The sequence below is a fragment of the Silurus aristotelis genome (assembly GCF_946808225.1).
Source record: "Silurus aristotelis genome assembly, chromosome: 5".
In the NCBI taxonomy this organism is placed as follows: Eukaryota; Metazoa; Chordata; class Actinopteri; order Siluriformes; family Siluridae; genus Silurus; species Silurus aristotelis.
The window spans coordinates 30,323,075-30,334,475 of NC_139578.1; the positions used below are offsets into that span (position 1 = coordinate 30,323,075).

Here is an 11,401-nt window from a genome sequence, read left to right on the forward strand (position 1 = left end):
AACAATAATAATAATAATAATAATAATAATAATAATAATAATAATATATAATATTAAAAATAATATAATAAAATATAAATAATAATAATTTTTATTATATAATATTAAAACTAATATAATAAAATATTATTATTAATGATAATATAATAATAATATAAATAATAATGTTTTATTATTATTATGTTAATATAAAATTAACATGTTTTACATGTTAATCTTAAAAAAAAAAAGAATGATAAACATGTTCAAAGCTTCACGGGTCCACCATCAACACTGCCTGCATCTTTTGAAATCATTATACACCATCGTGTCCTCCAGAGAAACAATTACTGATGAACTTCTGAGGAAAAACAAAAAGGGATTTGCATTTTTTATAAGCGACTCAGAAAGAAAAATAAACGTTTCATGTTTTTGATATCTGTTGCTTCCTTCCTGCCATAATTTATACTTGATCACATGATGCCTGCTGACCTGATGAGTGCAAAACGACACATAGAAGAATGATGTGATCAGACTCCCTCACCCCCAGACTCACACATGGAGGTGGAAGTGTAAGGGTTTGGGGTTATTTTTGAACAGGGAAGGTTCTGGAAAGTGAATGGAATCCTGAACCAACATGTCTCACATTCCATACGTAAACACTATGCAGTTCTGTTGCTCAAAGGAAATCTTCATGATGTTCCATGACCTGGTTTGATGCATAAAAACAAGAAACGATGATGATGATGATGATGATGATGATGATGATCATGATCATCATCATCATCATCATCATCATCGTCCTCATTATCATCGTCATTATCATCATCATCATCATTATCAATATCAACATCATCATCATCATCATCATCATCATCATCGTCATTATCATCATCATCATCATCAATATCATCATCATCATCATCGTCGTCCTCATCATCATTGTCATTATCATCATCATCGTCATTATCATCATCATCATCATCATTATCAATATCATCATCATCATCATCATCATCGTCCTCATCATCATTGTCATTATCATCATCATCGTCATTATCATCTTCATCATCATTATCAATATCATCATCATCGTCCTCATCATCATCGTCATTATCATCATCATCGTCATTATCAGTATCATCATCGTCATTATCATCATCATTATCATCATCATTATTAATATCATCATCATCATCCGCATCATCATCATCATCATCATCATCATCATCATCATCATCATCATTATCAATATCATCATCATTATCATAATTATCAATATAATCATCATCGTCGTCCTCCTCCTCCTCCTCCTCATTATCATCATCATCCGCATCATCATCATCATCATCATCATCATCATCATCATCATCATCATTATCAATATCATCATCATTATCATAATTATCAATATAATCATCATCGTCGTCCTCCTCCTCCTCCTCCTCATTATCATCATCATCGTCCTCATCATCTTCGTCATCATCATCATTATCAATATCATCATCATTATCAATATCATTATCATTATCATAATTATCAATATAATCATCATCATCATCGTCCTCCTCCTCCTCCTCATCATTATCATCATCATCGTCCTTATCATCATCATCGTCCTCAATCATCATCCTTATCATCATCATCATTGTCGTCCTCCTCTTCCTCCTCCTCCTCATCATCATCATCATCATCATCGTCCTCATCATCATCATTGTCACTATCATCATCATCATTATCATCACCATCATCATTAATATCATCATCATCATTATCATGATCATCATCATCATCGTCCTCCTCCTCCTCATCATCATCATCATCATTATTAATATCGTCATCATCATCATTATCATCCTCCTCCTCCTCATCATTATCATCATAATCATCATTATTAATATCATCATCATCATCATCGTCATTATCATCATTATCATCATCATTATTAATATCATCATCATCATCATTATTAATATCATTATCATCATCATCGTCCTTCTCGTCATCGTCCTCATCATCATCAAGAAAAACCCCTGTGTATTGACCCCAGTTTGCAAAGCAACCAATTCCCACACCTCTATCAAATATATCAGTAGTTCAGAAACACTGAACAGATTTCAGAGAGAATAGAATCAAATAGAATCAAATAGAATTACAAGTGTTTTGTGAATAAAATCAACACCAAACATGTTCACACTGTTTACACACAAAGCTTAATTTTAGCACATCTGCATAACACCTGCTTCCTCTGGCTTCTCCGGTCTCAAGTGAGCATGTGAGAGAGAGAGAGAGAGAGAGAGAGAGAGAGAGAGAGAGAGAGAGAGAGAGAGAGAGAGAGAGAGAGAGAATGGTCACATGGTCACTCAGACGCGTGTATGAAAGTTATAGCTTTGTGGTTGAGTGCTGCTCCCTGGTGGAGCTTATTCTGAATTGAGATTTACACAAATCGAGAGAAAATCTTCTGGAATTTTGTAATGCTTTTATGAAAAACGGTTGATCTTGGTGGTTGGTGTTCTGCATGGACCCAGGACCCAAATACTTGCTCATTGTTTTTACTCCCTGTCTGGAACATAATCCTGACAGTCTGAAAGGAAATGAATGAATTGGTGATTTCCAGTACATTTCACACCTCGGCCTTCAGTGATGTCCTTCCTGAATTAATCCACCTCTTAATCATTACGACTCCACATCTGTCGAAAACATCAGTATAATAGAGAGACGCAGAACAGAGCGCTGAATCCCACACAGGAATCTCATACAGTGAGAATGAAAGTCATCACTAAAGCAAGAAACCCAATAAACACAATTCAACACGTCTCCTTTCACTGGAGCCACAACAGCACCTCCTGAATACATAAGAGATGTTAAGTGTTTTATACGTCAGTAGCAGTGTTTTATAATCAATGCGAAATGTCATTGGGAGCGGTGTAGACTGATTAAAACAGGGGTCATATTTTCTAGATTTTTCTTGATTTTAAAGGAATCATGGCAAATTCCTTTGACAGGTGACGAGTGAAATCTGATTGGATAGAAACTGTAACGTAAACAGAACTCCCAGATGCAGCGCTTCTTTGAGAAATGCTGTGGACTGAAGAGAATAGACTACTGGGAATTATTTAATACTATAAATAACATAAGTCAGTGATATTTATAGAGTTGCTGACCCTGATGGCGCACCACTGTTGATATTTCAATCTGGGTTTTTATGGCAGTGAGTATCACTGCTTGCTTTTTGGGTTTTGTCTGTTTTTTTTTTTACTTTTAATATGACTTTTGCTGCACATTACATTAAACTATAATTATTTTTATTTATGTTTTTCCCTCCCTCCCTCCAGATATCGGTTTGTTCTATTAATGAGGTTATTCAAATACACGGTATATCCACCAGGTGGCGGTGTAAACACGAAATCCGCGAAAAAAGGGTACAGAACAAGAAGTAACCGGAAGCATGGAAAAAACAAGATGGCCGCCCCCGTGATTCACGCGTGTTTTGGTGTAATGCGGTTCCCCAAACAGTACAATAATTAACTCTAGGATTTTATATATAAATATTTATATAAAAAAATCAACATGAAGCCTAAGTTCAAGCGGAAAGGAGGCGGAAAAGGAAAACAGTCCCAAGATAAGCTGCATAAGTTCATGGTTTCGGTCCAGAACTTTGTCCAAAGTGCAGGAGGACATGAAGAACCGGAGAACCAGGGACACGTGGAGATGCTGCCGAGGAGAAAAAGTCGCAAAGAAGTGCGCAGAGAGAAGCGGAAGGTGAAGAAGAGGAAGAAAAGGATGAAAGGGAAGCAGCCTGTAGAGGAGGAGAAGAAGCAGGAGGACAATGTTGATGCTCCTGGACCCAAAAGTCCACCAAAGCCTCCTCCGGCTATGAAGACCAACTCAGACAAGGAGGAGAAGAAACCTAGAAGGAATGTGAGTTTTGAGGAACCGGCGGAACCTCAGGCTGAAAAGAAATCCAAAGTGCAGGCGATGAGGAAGAAAGCCCTGATGGAAGCCAACGAGGTGGAGGACAGAGAGATCAAGAATCTCGAGAAGCGTCTCGGTCTCCATAAGAGGAGGAACAAGAAGAGCCTTCCTCAGTCGTTCGTCAGCGACGGTCTGGATTATATTCTGGGAGTTCTGGAGCCTGGAGGGATGGGTTTATACGAGAGTGATGAGGATGAAGAGTCAGAGAAAGTGAAGAGCAGGTTGGAGAAGTTGCAGGAGGACAGTGAGGAGGAAGATCAGGATGACTTGGAACATCAGGAGTCTGGAGATGAGGAGATGGATGAAGATGGGGAAGGGGAAGAAGATGAGGAGATGGATGAAGATGAGGAGACGGAGGAAGATGGGAAAGGGGAAGAAGATGAGGACGAAGGCGGAAATGACGAGATGGATGAGGATGGAGAAGATGCCTCAGAAGAAGAAGAAGAGGAGGAGGTTGAGCAAAGTGAACAGGAGGATCAGCTCAATTCCCGAGACAAAGCATCCGTAAGTAAATATGGGTTTCGACTTTCTCTCGTACACACACCAAGGTCAAAAATATTGGGACACCCGACACACATGTGGTTCTTTCTTAAACTTTGGAAATCTAATGGAACGTTCACGACGTCTAGCAGAAACCTGGGATCAGTCGAACATCTTCCCAGAAGAGTGGAACTTATTATAAGAGTAAATGGAGACTACATGTGGAATGGGATGTTCGGGTGTCCACAAACCTTTGGCCCTATATTCTACGCAAACTTATGTATTGCTTTACACACACGTTTGTTTGTTCCTCTAGAGCGGCGAGCCGACAGGCAAATACGTCCCACCTCATCTCCGAGAAGCTGCCGACGGCAAACGCCGAGCCGAACTGGAGCGTCTCAGGCGCAACCTGAAAGGCCTCGTAAACAGGTCGGTGTTCATGTAGCGTCTTATTCTCATCGACTGCGTGTTATTACTGGTCGACGTGGTGGTCACATGACTTCATGCTTGCCAGGTTGAGTGAGGCCAACATGGGCTCCATCAGTGGGCAGGTGGAGCAGATGTACATGAGCAACAGCAGGAAGGACATGAACGACGTGCTGACCGAGGTCCTGATGGCCTCCTGCGTCATGCCCGCGCTGATGCCCGACAGGTAGCTTTTCATTTTCTTTTCCTTCTGTGACAAAGAGAACGTAGGTTATGTTTAAGTTTAGGTGGTATCAAAAGGTTTCAAGACTAACGGTGTGTAACTGGCGCAATGCCCACCACGTCTGCGTGAAACGTCCCAGAAATGTCGAAACCATTCAGCAACTCGTGCATGATGATTGCCGACGAACATTCGACACGATCTCACTTCCGCACCCTTCCCTACTCGCCAGATTGGAAGGCGATCGTGTGTAAACGTAGATAAATAAAGTACTTTATTGTTAACAGGTCGAGTCTCGTACCTTTTTGATATCACGTCGTATACTTTGGTAACCTGTCAAGAACCTGGGCTTCGTTAGAAGAAAAAGCGCAGTGTTGCGTTCAATAGCATTTGCAAGTAAACACTGAACAGATGCTGTATATAAGTTGGGAGTCTGCGACATTCTGTTGAATTAATTACACTTGTAAAGGGTTATGAAAGACATAACTAATTAAATAATAACAGAAATTAGTCAATCAAAAAATGTGTAAAAGATTTCGAAGTAAATATACAGTTAATTAATTTTATATATAGTAATAATAGTAATTTGATAAATGACAAAACAATAAGATATACCAGGGTTTCGCTGGTTTTCGTAAAGTAATTTGACCAGATTTCTGAGAGAAATCTTTTATAAAACGTGTAAATTTTTTAAAAATGACCTGCTGTATTGGTAGCTAGCAGCTTAACACACGCCGTCGAAGGTACTTCCTGAGGTAATTTTTCTCAAAAAAATCGTATTTCGGTCAAAATAATGTGAAGGACATGAACACTATATGATGGGTTTAATGCTGCTGGACACCTGAGCGTACAATTGGTGGTTTTTGTACATCACATTCCACATTTAGTCCTCATTTACTCTTCGAATCGCCTCCATTCTTCTGCAATAAAGGTTTCACTAGATTTTTGGGGATTTTTGGCTAATTCAGTTGAAAGTTAGGTACTGATGTAGGTGAGGTGAGGAGACCTGGGGTGCAGTCAACATTCACATTCATCTCAAAGATGTTCATTAGAGTTGGAGCTCTATAGCAGGAGAGATCCAGATCTTCCAACCCCAAGTAAAGCGGAGCTCCAAAACTTTTGAACATTTTTGGGATGAGCTTCCAGCCAATCACAATTCAGAGTATAGATATTATACTGTATGAAACAAGAATCATATGTCTGGTATTGATTATGCATTTGCTTTTTCTTCTTTCCTCAGGCTGCTGATGGAGCACACGTTGTTAGTCAGTGTCCTGCACCACACGGTTGGACTGGAGGTACTGTTCCAAAATATATGTATATGTATAAAAATAATTTATTTTAGGTGGGATTTATTTATTAGGCAGCAAGTAAACATTTTGTCTTTCTTTTACTGGAGTCATATTTTGCTTTGTGTACTTCATCCACTGCTCAAAATAGAAAACTTCCTCATCTACATCACCGAATGTTCATTCTTTGAAGTTCTGTCTTTGTTGAGATTTTCAGTCATAAATGCAGAACTGTTCATGCAAACTCTGGTCCTGAGAACTTGTAGAAAACTGTTAATATTAATTACAGTCCAAATCCAGTCTCATCCAAGTTCTTTAGTTGCTCATGGATGTAAAGGATGTTCATGTGAAACCCTCAGCTGTGTTAAGTTAAGTCATGAGGTGTGTGTACAATTAAAGAAAACTCCATCCAAGGGTTTGGAATGAATCGGGCAGATCAGACTCGGGCAGATCAGACTCGGGCAGATCAGACTCGGGCAGATAGTTTGTGACTAATATTTTCTATGTAGACGGATTTCTCTACTTTTCTCGAGCGCGTTCTCTCAGCACCGCTGCTGCTACATGAATACGACGTATCACAACACTAGGGAGTGATTAACAGATTAACATGGCAGAGGTAGAGCTGTAACTTCCTGCAGACACAACAGAAAAAGAATGTCTGGTCTTTTTTTTTTTTTTTTTGTGAAAGGACCATGCGTTAGAAGTGATCTGATGCATCAGTAGCTGCTTCACACGTATCTTTTACATAGTGTATCATTGACTACGCATCGAGATCCGAATCACATCTCCCTCAGTTATAGCGATGCACATCCTAACAGAGACACGGCACCACAGCTGTGTCTTTGTGCTAGAATGTAAATGGAGTATATGAGCTGGACGTTCCCTCTGTCCCTCAGGTCGGTGCTCATTTCCTGGAGACAGTGGTCCGTCGTTTCGATGAGACACAGCGCGACGCCTCAGAGACGGGTAAAGAGTGCTGTAATCTGGCCTCCATGATGGCGCACATGTACAACTTCCAGGTGGTGCACTCGCTGCTGCTGTTCGACGTGCTGAAGCGGCTGCTGTCATCGTTTACGCCGCAGGACGTTGAGCTCATGCTGCTGCTGCTGAGGAACGTGGGCTTTTCCCTCAGGAAGGACGACCCTCTGGGCCTGAAGGAGCTTATATCAGAAGCCCAGCGCAAAGCCAGCGCAGAGGGGCCGCGTTTCAGCGACCAGACCAGAGTAAGCCCCGGGATTGTCTCCCTCTCTTCTGTCTGCCTCTCCCTCGCTTCCTGCCATTTTCCTCTCTCTCTCATTCTCTCTCTCTTTCTCTGTCCCCCTCCCTCTCCCTCATTTTCTACCTATCTACTACTCTCTCTCTCTTTTTCTCTTCCCCACTCTCTCCCGTGCTTCTTCTCGTTGAAGTTTCTCACTCTTTCTTTCAATCTCTCTCTCTCTCTCTCTCTTTCTCTCTCTCTCTCTCTCTCTCTCTCTCTCTCTCTCTCTCTCTCTCTCTGCTTGTTTCTTACTATCTATCACTCTTTCTCACTTTCTTTTTTTCTCTCTCTCTCCCTCTCTCTCCCTCTCTTTCTCTCTCTCTCTCTCTCCCTCTCTCTCCCTCTCTCTCTCTCTCTCTCTCTCTCTCTCTCTCTCTCTCTCACTGTCTATCTATTTCTTTCTCATTTTCTCTCTCAGGTGAGGTTCATGTTGGAGACCATGATGGCCCTGAAGAACAATGACATGAGGAAAATTCCGGGTTATGACCCCGAGCCTGTGGAGAGACTGCGGAAACTGCAGCGCACTCTGGTGAGACACGTTCACCACCAGGGGTCGCCTTCTCTCAACAAAACAAGTTGTGAGGATAGGGGGGTTGTTTCAGCACTGACTGGTCAGAAGGTGGGGGTGAAGTTCCTCTTACAGCAGCTCTAAATGGTGCTGCAGCTAAGATGAGGGGTTGTTAATTAAAGCTCTTGAACTTCTGACCTGTAGCTCAGGTGGTCCAGTCTCCAGGATCAGTGCTTTTCTGTGAGATTTTGTCAGAAAGATTTCTGTAATATCAGGAAAGCAGCTCCTCAGGATTCATGGCTCCATCTCATCATACATTGTATGTATTGTGTGTGTGTGTGCTGCTGTGAAGATCCAGAACCGTGCGAGTGGCACTGACGTGAAGCTCCGAGTTTCTTTGGAGAATCTTCTGGAAGCACAGAAAGTTGGGCGCTGGTGGATCGTCGGCTCGTCCTGGAGCGGAGTGCCCATGATTACTGAGGACAAACCGACAGAGCAGCCTGCTATCGGGGAACAGGTGAGGAACATACAGTGTATCAATCTTCTGTCTGTCTCTCTCTATCTGTCTGTCTCTCCCTATCTATCTGTCTCTCCCTATCTATCTGTCTCTCTATCTGTCTTTCTCCCTCACTACCCTCTGTCTGTCTCTCTTTTTTGTCCCTCACTATATGCCCCTCTCTCTTTCTCTCTCTGCTCGGATTTACTTCTCTCTGGTAACCTCTGTGGCTCTTTCTGTCTTAGTACAGCGCCAAAGTTCTGGAACTGGCACGTAAACAGCGCATGAACACGGACGTCAGGAGGAACATCTTCTGCGTCATTATGACCAGTGAGGATTACATGGACGCCTTCGAAAAGCTCCTCAGGTTTCTTGCGCTTTGATTTTTGCTCTTCTCGAATTACATATACAATCAGTTCTTCTCTTCAGTGTCTGTTATGTTTTGCTGTAGACTGGGTTTAAAAGGTCAGCCGGAGCGCGATATCGTCCACGTCCTACTCGACTGCTGCTTGCAGGAAAAATCCTTCAACGTCTTCTACGCCATTCTAGCTGAGAAGTTCTGCACGCATGACCGACGCTTCCAGGTAACAAAAGCAGAAGGTTTTGAACAAAAGTACTAGAATTTAGAATTTTCCCTAGCCAGATGTTCCTCAAAATGTTACAACAAACTGTATGGAGGCACATACAGCATTGCTCCAGCATTACAATCCTCTGTGCACAAAGCCAGGTCCATCGGTTTATATGGGTTGGAGTGGAAGATCTCCTGCTATAGAGCTCCAACCCTATTGATCACTTTTGTAATGAATGTAAATGTTGAGTGCTCCATAAAAAACGCCACAAATTCTCCACAAAATCTAGAGGAACATCTTCCCTGAAGATCAGAGCTTATTGTTAAAAAATGGGGCCTGAATGTGCAATGCAATGTTCAAAAAGCACCCATCATATGCTTAGGTGTCCACCAACATTAACCCAACATATAGTGTATATGTCCTTCATGTCACCTTGACCAGAATAAGATATTTCACACAAAGTACCTTATAATTGTGTGTTATGCTGCCAGTTAGCTTTATTCAATATATGCATTTTATCAATTTTTTTCCTTTTCTTTATAATACCTAAAACAAATCATCAGATGACTTTCCAGTTCTGTCTGTGGGATAAGTTTAAAGAGATGGCAACCCTGTCGAGCAGTTCCTTTACGAACCTGGTCCAGATGGTCACGCACCTCTTAACCAAGAACTCCCTCTCGCTCTCCATCCTCAAGGTAGGCCAAAATTACCCAGCATTTCCTGCAATTCGTGATTGTAAATTGATGATGATGATGATGATGATGATGATGCTTCTACTCGGGTTTTTATTATATGCACGATTGATATGATCTCAGGATCTGAAAGTATCACAGATTTTGTATTTTTTTTTATTTCTGAATGATGTTCTCTCTCTTGCTCTTCAGGCCATAGAGTTTGGAGAACTTGATAAGCCCAGGGTTAAATTTCTGAGGCAGGTCTTGTCGAAGCTTTTACAGCAGACTCAGGAGGAGGAGCTGGTACAGATGTTCAGTCGGTGAGTTCTCGAATAGATAATGTTCCACAGAAACGCCCAGATGATCACAGAGGTGTTCATAGATTTCCTACATGTCCTACAGTGTTTTATTTCCCTTTTATGTCCATGAAAATCACTAACCGCTATCACTTCTAAGCAACGTAGGGTGATGATGGAAGCTCTTTTCTTTTTGTGTTCTGTGTGCTCAGGATTTCTGCAATCCCGAATCTTGGAATGCTACGTGAAGGACTCAAGCTCTTTATCAGGCACTTCCTGCTTCGGAGTGCGCAGACGGAGGGGATGCAGCTCGCAGAGAGGGCCGAGGTCGCTATCAAGGCTTTGGAGGCACGTGACACCAAGCTCAAACTGTAGAACAGTTGATGGACCTTTTCTCAGAAGGTCGTCACTTCACATCTCGGCACAACGATGCTGCCTGTGTTGAACCCTTGAGCATGGCCCTCAACCTTCAGGTGTATGAATTGAATGAGTGTCCACCAAATGCCATAAAAGTCAAACAAAGAACAGTTTTTTAAACTGAAATTGCCCAGCAGGTGTCTCCACAACCCACATAATGAGGAGAATGTTTTTCTAGGACTCTCAATACATTTTGAGTTAACGGGAACTGTGTATAGAGGTGAAGAAAATCTGGATTGAGAACATGGATACTCTATATACATTGATCATTTGTAAAGAACCCGGGCTTCGTTTTTGAGAAAAAAAACATTGTGTTGTGTTTTATTATCTTTTAATTACCGGTTATTACTATTTGGTTGAGTAAATAACAATTAAATGGGTTATGAAAGACACATAACTACATAATAACAATTAAATATAACTTGCTGTGAAAATATAAGTTTGGAAGTAAATATACAGGTAAATATTTTTTGAAACAAAGGTAGTCATTTTAACTTAATGGCGAAACAATAAGATATGCTATATGGCAAAGCGAGTGATTATCACGTTATCGTGAGGTAACTTGACCAGATTTCTGAGAGAAATCTTTAATAAAGCGCATAATATTCGAAAATGTTATCTCCATATGCTAGCTAGCAGCTTAACACGCCTAAACAAGGTACTTCCTGAGGTAAAATGTGTGGAAAGAAAGTCTTTTTTGGTCAAGGTGATATAAAGGACATGTACACTATATGATTTATTATGTTGGAGGACACCTGAGCATATGATTGGTGCTTTTTGAACATTGCATTCCACATTTAGTCTTCATCTGCCT

At 41.0% G+C, this 11,401-nt stretch overlaps 1 protein-coding gene across 1 annotated transcript; it reads left to right on the top strand.

The window, feature by feature from the left end:
- The first annotated feature begins 3,401 nt into the window (after positions 1–3,401).
- On the top strand, positions 3,402–11,021 carry nom1 (nucleolar protein with MIF4G domain 1). Its single transcript, XM_083542707.1, has 12 exons — positions 3,402–4,458; positions 4,751–4,863; positions 4,949–5,086; positions 6,321–6,378; positions 7,266–7,592; positions 8,046–8,156; positions 8,488–8,652; positions 8,877–8,998; positions 9,083–9,215; positions 9,764–9,895; positions 10,085–10,194; positions 10,383–11,021. The coding sequence occupies exons 1-12, from the start codon at positions 3,550–3,552 to the stop codon at positions 10,543–10,545; spliced, it is 2,481 nt and encodes an 826-aa protein (XP_083398833.1). The 5' UTR covers positions 3,402–3,549; the 3' UTR covers positions 10,546–11,021.
- Positions 11,022–11,401: the final 380 nt, after the last annotated feature.

Bases quoted from the DNA above. Each gene is read 5' to 3' on its own strand.
- nom1 (XM_083542707.1), top strand. From the start codon at position 3,550: ATGAAGCCTAAGTTCAAGCGGAAAGGAGGCGGAAAAGGAAAACAGTCC. The intron at 4,459-4,750 runs GTAAGTAAATAT...TTGTTCCTCTAG, and splicing joins ATTCCCGAGACAAAGCATCC to AGCGGCGAGCCGACAGGCAA. The intron at 4,864-4,948 runs GTCGGTGTTCAT...CATGCTTGCCAG, and splicing joins CTGAAAGGCCTCGTAAACAG to GTTGAGTGAGGCCAACATGG.